The sequence below is a fragment of the Peromyscus eremicus genome, chromosome 19 (genome assembly GCF_949786415.1).
Source record: "Peromyscus eremicus chromosome 19, PerEre_H2_v1, whole genome shotgun sequence".
NCBI classification, from domain to species: Eukaryota; Metazoa; Chordata; class Mammalia; order Rodentia; family Cricetidae; genus Peromyscus; species Peromyscus eremicus.
Window position 1 is genome coordinate 62,955,288 of NC_081435.1, and position 14,031 is coordinate 62,969,318.

A 14,031-nucleotide genomic window follows, 5' to 3' on the forward strand; every position below is an offset into this window, starting at 1 on the left:
CTGAGGTGTTGATTTTTGGGGGAGGTGTTGCAAGAACCAGGAAGAGGGGATATATCACAGAGAAAGACAGAATGAGGACTCCATACTCAAGACAGAGGTATTTTGAGAAAAATCAGGAACCAGGAGGACCCAGACTCCTGTCTAGACTGAACCACCCTGATCACTGCCCCCAGGCCGGCTTATGACATAGACTCACACCTCTTTGTTCTGTAAAATGTTCTCCCCTGCCCCTCTCTTCTCAAGACCTTTGAGCATGTCAAGGAGGAGAAAATATACAACCAGAGCCAAGGAAATCCTGTTCTAACCTCTGCCTAGGTATGCATTGTAACCATGCCAAGTGTTGTCCTACTCCACCGTGGCTCCTGGGGAGGGTGGCAGAGCACTATTCCTGGAAGACACAGGCTAGGACATCTCTGAGAATCTCTAACATCCTCTGGGGCTGAGTCCCCAGCTGTGGCCAGGACCAGAGACAATGGCATTACTAGACACTGGGACTTTGGAGTGTAGACTTTGCCAGTTAGCCAAGGTTACTCGGATGATTGTGGCCTGGGCATAGATGGAAGTAGCTTAAAACTCCCTGATGCTTAGAACATTTAACATGCAAAACCAACCCACCAGAGGCACTTGAGGGCCTGGCTTTAACCCTTTAATTCCTGGAAGTGGACAGCTGTGATGATCAGGAATGTGACCTGGCTGAGACAGTGGCTATTTAGTTAATTCTCCAGAAGAATCCCAGAGTCTGGTGACATGCACACATGTGGCTACCCGGACACAGCATTGGCAGCCTGGAAGCTTTTAGGAGCCCCAGGGAGCTCACACTCAGGAGAGGAGGAGCCCTGGTTGTGGGACAGGTGGCAGCTGAAAATGCAAGCAGTGACCCCACGCATTTCTTATTCACATAGGTCTAGTTGACATACAATAAATTGCACATATTTAAAGTACACAGTGTATAGAAATATCGTGATGAAACCGATTTGTTTGTATGTGTGTGGGGGTGGGGTTTATGAAGGCCAGAGGAGGGTGTCAGGGGTCACTATCTCTCTGTCTGCCTAATTCTCTCGAGACAGGGATTCTCACTGAACCTGGAGCTAGGCTGATCCTCTTGTCCCCTCCCCAACAACACTGGAGTTACAGGCACGTGTGCTCCATGTCCAGTTTTCCCCATGGCTTCTGGGGATTTGACCTCAGATCCTCATACTTGTACAGCAAGTGTCCTTACTTGCTGAGCCATCTTCTGAGCTGGAAATCCATTTTTTATTTTGTACAATTGAGATCTGATGATAAAAGGAAAGACAAATGATACAATATGATATGTTTTGGCACATGGAAATACTGTAAAACCATCACTACAATTAAGAGAATGAATCAGTCTTTTCTTCTTCCTCCTCCTCCTCCTCTTCTTCTTTTTGGTTTTTTGAGACAGAGTTTCTCTGTGAAGCCCTGGCTGTCCTGGAATGCACCTGCCTCTGCCTCGGGAGTGCTGGGATTGAAGATGTGCACTCCCAGGACCCCGCTCAGATTTCCTGTTGACGACTCTTCTGCCTGCCCCTTGTCCCATGCCCAGGAGACCACTGACCCATTTTCTGCCATCACAGATTGTTTTCATTTTCCGGAGTTGTGTGTGGAAGTGGCTCCTTTCACACTCACAGCGCTCCTCTCCAGCGGCCGCTACGTCCTGAGCGATCCTTTGCAGATGTTGGTGAGAAAGGCACAGAGAAGTTTATGCACCTGCCTGAAGTGGCCCGCTGGGCCAGTGAGGGCCAGAGTTCTAACCTCAGCACCACACTACCCCTTATGGAGGCCAAGGAGCCAAGCACAGGGCGCCCTCAGAAACGTCTTTCAACCTTCTGTCCCCTGCCAGGGGTTAATGTGGAGAGAGTGAGGGAGGCTTGTGGGAGAGAGAAAAGGACTAAGGAGCTGGTGATGGGAGTGGGGGTAGCGGCCAGGGTGGCTTCATCTGGAGCAAGCCTGGGCGAGGCCTGGAGCAGCTTTCCTCCACGGGCAGGTACAGCGAGAGTGCCCGCCAGCTGCGCCAGCCGCAGCTTTGCCCTCCGGAGTTTGAGCGACTGTGGCCAGAGGTTTTCTGTTGCGCTATGGCGGAGCTTGGGATCTGCTCCCCACTGGGGGCCGGCCTGAGGCAGAGGACGGAGGCCAAGTTGAGTGGAGGGCAGTTGTGACCTCAAAGACCCCTTCGGGTTCTGCCTGCCTGGGTTGAGAGAACTGGTGCTTGGGCAGACCTTGACCCTTGAACCTAGGGGCCAAAGGTGTGTTGGGAGTTTTCAGAATGTCATCTCTGAGCTAGGCATAGCAGTGCTGTTTCCATAGACATCAATGCACCCTTCTGAGACCCCCATACACGCCCAACTCCTGTACCTTGGCTGAAGAGCAGTAAGGCACTTAGACTTCCCTTGGGGATCCCCAGGGAATGGGGAACCACGGAAGGCCAGTTGGAGCAAGGCTTTGAGGAACAGTATCAGGAGGGGAGCACGGCCAGGAAGTCACAGAGAACATACATGGAGCGGCTGCTCCCAGCCCCCCTGTTATGACCACCAACAGTAAACAGCAAAACCCAAAACAATAAATACCGACCAGAGGGCACTAACAATGACGGCTTTACCCAGCTAAGCGGCTGCGGTGGGGGACCTGGTGGTAAATAACAAGCAAAGACTGTAAATCACCCTTGGAGACTTGATCGATATACAGGGAACTCGACCCAACTCTCACTAGGGAGCGAACGTGCCAGTAGCCCTGAGTAACGGTGCGGGGACTCTCCAGGCTTCCCTGGTACAGGGGAGAGGAAGCCCTGTTTGGAACATAGGGTCCCAGCCCAGCTCTGCTGGTAGCTTGCTGAGCTACCGTGGCTGCTGAATTTCTCTGCACTTCCTTCTCCGGTGTTGTGAAACAGTGGGCACCAACATTTCTAAGGCTCGCAGTTCCCTGTGCCCTACTCTGGGGTGAACGACAGTTCTGCCAAGACCCCAGCTGGCCGGTGACAGGAAGGCAGCAATGCACGGCACAGGGAGCAATTTTACTGGAAAGATGAGAGGAAATTGCATCTTTAATAATTCACCGGCCGGTTCGGAGAGAGGCAGGTTGGCGGGCTGCGGAGCCGCCAGGCGATCCCAGCTTCGGTTCCTGGAAATCCGCTGGCTCCAGAGCCTGCCCAAGAGGCCCGGGGCCTCCATCTCCTCCTGGCTGAGGGACAGCAGGAGCCGACAGAGTCTAGACCAGGGTGAGAGGTTAAAACACAGCCATCCCGGGAACCCGCTAGATTGATATCCCCAGCAAAAAGGAGCCAAGATAATCGATAGGGCAGCCCAGGCGGGCAGCCAAGCTGGGCCCAGCCTGGTGGGGTCCTGGCAGAGGAGGGTCCCAGGCGCTTCAGCCAGCAGACTGGGGTGGGGTGGGGATGGGGGCTTTCCTCCACACTCCCAGAATGAGGAGGGGCCATAGGCAGGTGAGGATCAGTGCTGTGCTGGGCAGCCTGTCCAGCTGGTGAGGTGGAGGGCAAGGACATGCAGCCCAATATCCTTGGTGGGTCCCGCCTTGTCCCTCCCTTCTCTCCTGGGCTCTCTTAGGGGGAAAGCCTTCAGATGATTGTCACAGGCATGTTAGGATGGAGCCAGAGACAGAAAACAGGTGAGGAAGAGAGGAAAATCGAAGGAACCCGAGGATAGACGGCCCACAACATGTGAGGATTGCCAGAGGAGACACTAGCCAGATTCTGGTCCCTCTGGAGCCCATGCCGTTGGTCCTTCCCAGGGTACCTCATGGATCTTCCTGACTGTGTCCCTTCCTTCTGAGTGGGACCTGCCGGACAAGAGGTACCTGAGGCCCTGTACTCTGGGAAGAACGCTGCTTTTGTAGGCTGTCTTGATTAGCAGGCCTTTCCCGGAGATTTCAAAGCCTTCCTAGGTGGGTGGGTCAGTGAGGGGGCACTCCAAGGGAGAGCAGACGGGGTTTGAGAGGATGAGGGGGCCGAAGTGGTTTGGGCAGAACACCTCTTCTTTAATACCCCCTCTCCCCCCAGCTTAAAAGGGTCTCAGAACACAGCTTGAGAAGCAACAATACAGTTGGGTGGTGATGGCACACACCTTTAATCCCAGCACTCAGGAGGCAGAGGCAGGCGGATCTCTGTGAGTTCGAGGACAGCCTGGTCTATAGAGTGAGTTCCAGGATAGCCAGGGCTGCTACCCAGAGAAACCCTGCTTTGAAAAACCAAAAGGAAAAAAAAAAAAAAAAAAAAAGCAACAGCACTCTAACCTCCTCTGATGGTTGGGAAACTGGAACATAATGAAGAAACCCCAGTGTGATGGCCCAAGCCTGCAAGGTCAGGAGGCAGATGGACTTCAACTCTGAGGCCAACTTGGGCTGACTAGCAAGATCGTGTCTGGAAGCAAGCAAGCAAGCAAAAACCCGAATCCAAGGAAGCATCATTCTCACAAACAACGAACTGGTTGCCATGGAGCCAGGGATGGATTCGGTTCTGCTGGCTGACAACCCAGTGCTCTTTGCATGCATCCCAAGGACCCTAAGGACCCTCTTGCTCACACTCTGCTGAGGGGACAGACAGTGTGACCATGAGGCTGTTGCTCAAGTCAGAAGTCCTAAGATTCATCTTGACTCACTGGTCCTTGTCCATGCCAAGCCTGTGAGTCTTACTTTCCTCCTGTGATCGGTCCACTCACCGGCCTTGTGGCCTTCCCAGTCACACCTAGTAACATGACTCTAATTCTGAGTGAGAAAAACTCCTCCAATCTAGTAGGTCCAACATTTTGGGAACTCATCAGGGTTCAGAAAACCAGCAAAAAAAAAAAATGCTTTGAAGTAGATGAATTAGCTGTTAAAACCATCAGCTCACAAAGCAGGGTGTGGTAGCACTCACTGGCCTATAGTCCCAGCACCGAGCAAGCCAAGGCAGCAGAACCTGAAATTTGAGGACAGCCTGGGCTACAGAGTGAGACCTTGTTTCAAACAACCACCACTATGACAAAAATGTCCGTCTACGCTCTATAGCTCATGGTCTTTGTAAGAATACTCCTTGGGCCCTCACCGAGGGCCTGTGTGATCCTTGACAAACGGTTCTGACAAGTTCGATGGCTTAGTTTCTCAGGCCGGAACAATGACAGTGATAATGAATTTAGGATGAGAGAAGACACACAGAAGAAGCGTACAACAGGGGCTGGAGAGATGGCTCAGTGGTTAAGAGTGCTTGCTGCTCTTAGAGAGGACCCGGGTTCAATTCCCAGCACCCACATGGCTGTCTTCTATCATGATGTGAGGAATAAGAGCTAAATGAGGTTTCTAAAACCTTAGGCATGATGCCTCCTGCTGAGCAGAGCTAGTTCTTAGAGACTCTGCTCCAGGAGGAGAAGAACAGGCTGTGGATCCCAATAGCCCCCTTTCAACTCACCTTAGAGGGATGGTCTTCTGAAGCCCTATGCACAGTCTTACATTGAACAAAAAAATGCTGAGGTCAGGCACGGCGGTGCACACTTCTAATCCCAACACTCAGGAGGCTGAGGCAGGAAGACTGCACTAGACACTTCCCCAAAGTGGCTCCAAGTCACATTGGTGGTTAGTGGGACTGACGCCCAGGTGACCTGAGTTGAAACTGTGCAGGCGTTTGGGTGTCTGCTGTGGAACTTGCCACTGTTGGCTGATCCAAGGCAAGTCCGTGGGTTGGACAGGCCTGCAGGACTCTGTGCATGTGAGTGAGGGAGCACCTTTCAAGTTCGCCAACTGCTTCAGCAACACTTGGGTTGTCAGGGGGAAGTGCCATAGTAGAAGTTTGTTCTCAGCTTTCTAGCTGGTTTTCCTCACGAAGAGTGGATGGGTGCAGGATTCCCCCTGACTTGTCACCTGGTAGGGAGGGGCTGTCTTTTCTCCCTAGGCTGGGAGTGAGCTGGGCAAGCCTGGTAGTGTTACCTGAGGCCCTGAGTCATGCACTGACTCTCTATCACAGGTATACCATTGACCTTGCACCAGGACCCCCAGACCCCAGTTGGGCCAGGCTTGTGGGTGAATGGCTGTGGTCTGGGACCCTCTGCTGCCTGGGAGGTGAAAGTAATTTGAAAGCCCTGGGGGCAGGTAATGGGTCTTGGGAGCTGAAACTTTGGTGGCTGAGTTCATCACACACAGAATCCTCTATGCATCGGGGCAGCTGTGGGATGCTGGCTGTGGTCACGTCCTCCAGAGTCCGTGATATCCATAGTCTGGATGCTCCCATGAATTATATAAGGCCGTGAGTGCTCAGGACCATGCCTGGGATACAGGAGTCCTCAGAAAATGAAGGGATGGCTGGGGATGGAGTCCCATGTGTGGGGACACTGGCTTCCTCATGTGGTTACTGTGAGCTGCCCTCTTAACCCTCTCTCTGCCCTAAGTCACCCCAAAACCAGTGGGTAGCCAGGAAAGGCAGGGCTCCAAGCTCAGGGAATTTACCTACACAGGGCTGATGTACCTCAGGCTTAGTAGTGTGCTGCTGTCAACCGAAGGCCTAGCCCCAAATCCATGTTGGAATTCTAACCCCTAGTATGGTAGCATTTGGAGGTATATCTTTTGGGGGGCAATTATGTCACAAGAATAGACTCCTTAAGGATGGAGTTAGTATTTTTACAAAAGCCTCCTTTTCTGCCTACGTGGATGCATTGAGAAGTTGGTAGTCTGCAACCAGAAGAGTCCTCACATGAGCCTGCCCTGCTGGTACCTCATATGGCCAGAATTAAACTCCTGTTGTTCATAAGCCACCCAGTTCTATGGTGCTTTGTTATAGTAACTCAAATGGATGAAGCTAGGCTCACTCATGGGGCCCACAAAAACGGTTTCTTTTAAAATTAGAATGAAAACTTAACTTCTAGGTTAAAGAAAATGGTTTAATAAATATTTGGTATATTTATCTTTATACTAACATAGCCATGAAAACCAGCTTGCACACACTTCCCAGAGAGGGGGTGGGCGGGCCTGTGAATGGAAAAGTGCTTAGGGCCTATGACTGTCATAGACAACCTCCAGTCAGGATTTATATTTTGTTGAACTCCAGAGACGTACTGGGCACTCCCCAACTCTAAATGTGCTTGCACCCCATTTCCGCCACAGTGGCAAACCCCAGCACCACAATTTGAGGGGTGTGGCTACAAGATCCACGGCAGGTGTTTATTCTACCGGATCACCACTCTTCTCATGGCTAACATGATGCTGTACTCCCAGGGTGCCAGACAGTGGCTCCCAACCCCTGTTCTCAGGCACTCCATCCGGAAAAGGAGCTCTCTAAGGTCAGGATTCTGGAAGTTGAGCTGTGTGGGTGTATTCTGTTTCAGCACATAGTTTGAAAACATTTCTAGCAATTTGGGTACTGACCTCGCCCTTGAAGTGTCCACCCCACAGGGACTCTCTCATCTCCTGCCCACCTGAGAGCCACTGGCCTTTGGAAACTGGGACCCAGCAGGACACACTGTGCACATATATACACAATGGACCCAGGCTTTGCAAGCTTCTCCCACACCCATGCAGAAAGCCCAGATGGCCCTGGTCTCCACCAGCCTAGAGGGAAGTGTGGGGAACCTGCTCTGGCCCCATCTCAGCAGGCAGCTAGCTGCCCCTTTGTCTGAGTGACTGGCCTCTGCAGGGGACAGGGGATGTGGCAGAAGGACAGCCGGCTATGGTAAAGGGCACATGGCCCTCAGGCTGGGCTTGGCTCTTACACTGCTTGCCGGGCGGCTCATCTGTAAAACAGAGTCAGAATCGAGTCCAGCTCAGTGGGGAAGCTTCCTGAGGCTTTGGGTTCCATATCCAGCACCACAGAAAAATTCAAAAAGGGCTGGCAAGATGGCTCAGCGGGGAGAGGTGCTTCTGGTGTAATTGTGGTAACCTGAGTTCAAGTCCCAGAACCTATGTAAAGATGATAGGAAAGGACAGACACCACAAAGCTGTCCTTTGACTTCCACACATGCACTGTAGCAAGCACACACACACACACACACACACACACACACACACACAGGCACACACAGACACACATGCACACACACACACACACAGACACACACACACACACACACACACACACACACGCACATACAGAGGCACACACAGATACACATGCACACACAGACACACACACAGGCACACACAGACACACATGTACACACATACACACACAAGCACACACAGAAAAACACACATATACACACAGACACATACACACACACACACACACACACACACACACACTCGCACAAAAGCAGACAAGAAACAATGAAAACAAGGGGCTGGAGAGATGCTTAGCCATTAAGAGCACTTGATCTCACAGAGGACCATGGTTCTGTTCCTGGTACCCACATGGTAGCTCACGTTCACAACTCCAGTTCCAGGAGAGCTGATACCTTCTTCTGACCTCTGAGGCGCCAGGAACACATGTGGTGCACATACCATGCAGGCAAAACACTCAAACACACACAGTAAGATTAAAAATCTTAAACAAAAAACCAAGCAAGTCAAAACCATACACCATTTGTTTGCTTCTCTGGACCAACTGAGAGCGTCAGCCTAAGGCAGAACCCCCGTTTCCCCGCCCTGTGCTCCTTCCTCTGCCTGCATCCTCTGCCTTAGTACCCAAAGGCTTTCCTAAGTCTTGTGGGGTGCGTTTTTCCAGATGATTCATTCAAAACGCAGTTTTCTTCTTTTGCCTTTCTCTAGTGCTGGGACAAATGTAACCTGCTCTTTACACTACAGAGGACACACAGCAGCGGAGATGGAAGTGAAAGGCAGGGTGGAACCATTTCTTATGTGGATGATAGGTTGCATGGGACTCGGTAATCTATACCCATCTACACCGGCCTGTCACCCAGAATTGTCTGGGTGGAGTCTCAGGTCTGGACTCCCTTTTCCTCTCTGGGAGTCATCTTCAAACACTTTGCCTTTTGACCTCTCATCTCTGCTTCTACTCCTTTCTCATACTTGTATATTGGCTGACAAAGATCTCAATCACTTAATTAAATCATTTCCTTCTACCCCGGTGGTGCGTGTTTGGTCATCTGCAGGCAGTGTAGTAGAGGCATGGACTCAGACCTGAGCAATGGCTGAATCTCAACTTGTCCTCTCCAGACAGAGTTTCTCTGTGTAGTCCTGGCTGTCCTGGATCTCGCTTTGTAGACCAGGCTGGGCTCAAACTCACAGAGATCTGCCTGCCTCTGCCTCCCGAGTGCGTGCGCCACCACAGTCTGGCTGAGTCTCAGCCTTCTTACAAAAAGTCATTGCCAAATGCTATGAGGATATTTCCTGGGATGGGGGTAGGTCTAGGGGATGGTTAAATTGGCAGCAAACCAAAGCTATCACAAAAGCCATTTTCTTCAGGAAATTCCACCACCCCGGCTTGGCCTCAGAGCTTAGCTTTTAGATACACAAGTCCCATTCCTCTCTGGACATTATCTTGCATAAACCCTTTCTCAACCTCTTCAGAGTCTGCTCCTGCCCTGCATGGCAGCCAGGCAGTCAGGACTCTCCTCACCAGCTCGCAGTCTGGGCTGGGCTCTTCTGAGACTCCCATCTGTACCAGCTGAGGCACAAAGGGCTTGGGCAAAGATGACCATTGCTGAGCTCAATACAGAAAAGACTCGGGGACACTTTTGGTTTTGGTATCATTTATTTACTTTTTTAAACCCACTTGTAGTTTGGGTTCAGCTGGGAAGCAGGACATACGGGTCGGGGGAAGGGGATGGCGCGAGCAAGATTGGCCCATAGCTTTGGCGGGAAGCTCCAGACCCTGCTCCAGGGAGGTAGGTCCTGTTGTCAGGCTCCCAGCTGGCTCAGGTGAGGTGCCAGATCTTCTGGTGCAAGTGTCCGAAGCAGAGGAGAGTTCTATTCTCTCCAACCCACCTCCTCAAAGACCCAGTCAGGTTTCCCAACACAGTGCCAGGCAGCTGAGGGACATCACGCCATGGGCAGGCCTGAGTGTCTGGGACAAGGAACGCTGGCTGACTTCTGATGCCAGACAACAGCCTCGGAGGTGGTTAGCTAGAGCCTGCCATCTAGAATGGCCCCCAAGGAGCTGCTTCTCTTGGCTCCTGGGCTGTCTGGGCTCCGTCCCTGGGTGCAACCAGTGGTATACTTCCCACCCCCCCACTTCAGACAAAATAAAATAAAATACAATAAAAATTAGAATAAATACCAACGGGGTCAACATTTACATTTACACAGATAGACAAGATGATCCCCAAACTGTAAAGGTTTACAGACTGGATAAGGAAGAATGCATGGATGAAGACGGTTTTGGGGTGGGGTGGGGTGGGGTGGGGTGGGGCGCATGTTCCCCGTGGGTGATGGGGAGGCTCCTGGCCTTGTCCAGGGGAGCTTGGGAGTTCTGCAGGAGCTGTGGTCCCAGAGCTTAGGCAATATGGCCAGTTCATGAGGAGGACAGTGACAAGCAGGTCCCTTGAGAGGAAAACAAGGACCAACTCGCACTGACAGGCGGGGGAGCCTGAAAAGGCTTGACATCAGATCATGGACCGAGAGAGAGGAGACAGCCAGATACCTAGCTTTGCCTCCCGTTCATTCATTCAGAAGCGGGCTTTGATATGCCCTTCCCCTGGCGGCAGAGGCGGCTCTGGCCTGGGGAGAAGTCAGGGGTCTGTGGGTGCCTGCATTTCCCCCCACTTCCTGCCTGAGTAGTCTCCCACAGGAAGCTACTCAGACTTGGAGATTTTAGGCTTTACTGTTGTTTCTTTAAAAAATAAATAAATAAAAAAAAAAGGTTTTCTTTCCATGTCTGAAAAAGTAGCAGGGTTCTGCATTTACAACAGACAGACAAACAGCCGAAGTGTCATATCAGGATGGGCCGGGAAGTGCTTTCAAGCAACTAGGCAAACAGTAAGTCTAGAGCCACCGGGACACAACGTGTAATTAAAAATATATTTATATATGTATACATATTTATATCTTGCATCTTCATACTGGTCCTCCGGGCCCTCGAAGGGGCTGCTCTTGAGGCAAGACCCCCAATAGGCCATTAAGGAGCTGCTTTAGGTCCACGGTACCCACAAAGCCATGGTCTCCGCCTCTACACAGTGTTTGGGAGCCCCTGTATATGAACCCAGTGAGGAGTCTAGGACACCTCCCCTACTCCTGTGACTTGAATCCCCACCATCAGCCCCTCTTCCTCATGGTCCTGCTTCATTCTTAGCAGATGCTTATGTCCATGCGTGTGTGCGCACACACACTCACACACACCACCCTGTGGACACCTGGGAAGCAGGCCCCGTGCAAGCTCACCCATGGCTCCCTGAAACTGCAGGGAGCAGGTGCCTGTGGACCTGGGCTGCCCACCTCTACAAGAGCACAATTTCCCTGGCGTCTCCTTTGTGCATCTCATCTGCCCTGTTTTTCCCACAACATCACCTGTGGGGCTTGTAGCATCCCCTGGGCTCCAGGCTCAGCCTATGGGCTGGAATGGGGAACAAGGCAGCCAGAAGCAGAGAAGAGAAAGATGGGAAGGAGGACAGGGAGAGGAAAGAGATCAAAGCTGGGGTGGCCATTGACCTCTATTCCCTCTTCCCAGCAGATCCTTTAGAGGCCCTATGTTGGGACCAGAAGATTTCACTTGGGGACAGCCAGAGCGAATTAGCAAACTCTTCCTTCCCCACTTCCCCTTCTGCTCTTCTAGACTTGAGAGAATTAAGAGCGACCTTCCTCACTTTCATTCTAGCCAGCCTGATTTGACGAGGAAGCCTCAAGAGCAGTGGTTCTCAACCTTCCTATGCTGCGACCCTCTAATGCAGGTCCTCATGTTGGGGTGACTCCCAATCATAAATTTTCGTTGCTACTTCATGACTGTAATTTTGCTACTGTTATGAATCGTAACGTAAATATCTGATACGCAGGATGTCTGATACACGACCCCTGTGAAAGGGTCATTTGGTGGTCTCAACCCACAGGTTGAGAACCACTGCTCAAGAGCCTCCAACACTGGGAAGCCATTGGGCTTGGACACGTTCCGGGGGATCCTCAAAACATGGGTTCCCACTTCCCAGAGATGAGGCAGAGCAGCCACCAGGTACCACCCAGAGACCAGCCTCTTGGACTTAGCCGTATCCTCCTCTCTAGCCATCATAGAAGGGGTTGCTCCCTGGGACCAAAGCCTTTCAAGAACTCCATCTGGCTGGCTACCTGGTCACCTACCAAACTGTCCCAGTCATGACCCAAGGATTTCCTCTCTCCCTAACAGCCTCGGAGGCTGTTCTAAGGTCTTGCTTGGGATGAGGCGAGGGCGAGGTACAGCCCATGAGTGAGGCTCCAAGATCCATGAAACCAGCAGCAGCTCTTCCTCCAGCGGCTCCTTGGAACAAGACTTGCATTTGGTTTTCATTTGCCAGCTTCGGTTCTGGCCCTGTTCATCCTGACGGGGGCCAGGGCAGGTCCTAAGGCAGTCCAGGAGACAGTATCAGCCCTTTGGAAGCTAGCAGTGGACAAGAACAGAGGCACTGCAGGGCAGGGGCCCGGGAACGCACGATTCCGGGGGGGGGGGGACCCCATTGGGGCAGAAGTTTCCAATTACTAGCTGGCTACTGACAAGCTGTTTGTGGCTAGATTCTTTCCAGAGGGGGCAGGGTTTGATCTCCCACTAATCGGGGGTCCTTGAGGGGACGACTGTGTGATCACATTGAGGGCGTGTTCACTGAGAAGAGAGACTTCAAAGCATCGACTTTTGAAAAAAAAATAAAATAAAAGGGCGCAAGCTGAGCTGTGAGCCCCAGCTCCCTTCTCTGCCTGAGGGAGCAGCAGGCCCTGGGGCTGGAGGCTGGGGGGGGGGGGATCGGAGGAAGAAGCACGAAGGTTGGGGGGGGGGGCAAAAAAGCTTTTCCCCCAGTTCCACTGGGGCTGACAAAGGCTGTCAATTACGGGCGGCTGGTGGGGACCGCGGCTGCCTTTGTCCTCCCAGACATCTGCTACGCGCTGCCTGCTGCCAGTTGGCGAGTGCGGGCCGACAGCACGTGGGAACAATGAGAGCCGTCTCGACCCACTTTTTCAGCCTTCAGCCGTCCTGGCTGACCCAAGCGGTGGCCAGAGGTGTGGGAGGCTGCGAGGCAGCTGGAGACAGTGAGGAGCGGCGGCAGAGACTCCTCCCATAAAGCTCTGGGGGGGGCGGGGGGCGGGGCGGGGGATGGGTTGGAAGGCAGGGGGCGGGGAGGACCAGAGCTCAGGAGAGCAAGGGCGGGTGACCACCAGGACAAAGAAACATGCGTCCCTTGGCGTGAGCCGCCACATGCTCAGGCTGGGGAGGCTGCCTAGGGGAGCTCTTCCGAGGGATCCAATCCCCTCCTCGGCTGGTTCCAGACTGGCCACTGTTGCTGCCTGCCTGCCTGCCTCCCTGCTCATTTCTTTTTCCCGCCAGGGCCACCCCTGTCCTTTCGCCTGTCCATCTGGCCCCGTGGACCAGGGCCCCAGCTGCCTATGGGCTGCCTGCCAGGCCCCTCTGTCTGTCAGGCCGTCAGTTTCTGGATGGTCCTGTTGTAGTACTGCGTGATGGGGGGCGTCAGAGGGTTCCAGCTGTTGGCGTGGAGCTCGATGACCTCCAGGAGCAGGGACCGGGTTAGCATGGACTCTGAGGGGCATAGCATCTTATCTCGAGCGCTGGCTAGGAGCTCCGTCATCATCTCAGGCAGCTGCTCCTCCAGCAGCCGGCCTGTGCTTTGTAGCTGTGGGTGAAAAGTGTGGTCAGGATGAGACTTGGACCCCATGATATGCACTCCCCCCCCCCCCCCAATCCTTGGCTAGGTAGGCTGGAGGCAAGGACCAAAAAGATCTGGATTGTCCTAGGGACATGCAGATCCAGGCAGGAATAGCCAACGGTGAGATGCTAAATTTAACAACCATCTGCCAGCAGGAATGCCGGGAGCCAGGATATTGCCTGCTGCCCAGGCCTGACATCAACTTACTAGCAACTCACCTCTTGTGTCTGCTACCTCAGAACCTCTCCTCCTGCAGGAAGCTTTCCCTGACTACACTTGGCCCCTCACTTGACCCCATGGTCTGCTC

At 52.8% G+C, this 14,031-nt stretch overlaps 1 protein-coding gene across 1 annotated transcript in view; it reads right to left on the bottom strand.

The window, feature by feature from the left end:
* Positions 1-13,154: 13,154 nt before the first annotated feature.
* Ctif (cap binding complex dependent translation initiation factor) overlaps positions 13,155-14,031 on the bottom strand; it is a 261,280-nt gene continuing 260,403 nt past the window's right edge. The window contains exon 12 of the mRNA XM_059246296.1: positions 13,155-13,691. Coding sequence (XP_059102279.1) covers positions 13,476-13,691 — 216 coding nt within the window. The 3' untranslated portion in view covers positions 13,155-13,475. The remainder of the gene's footprint in view (positions 13,692-14,031) is intronic.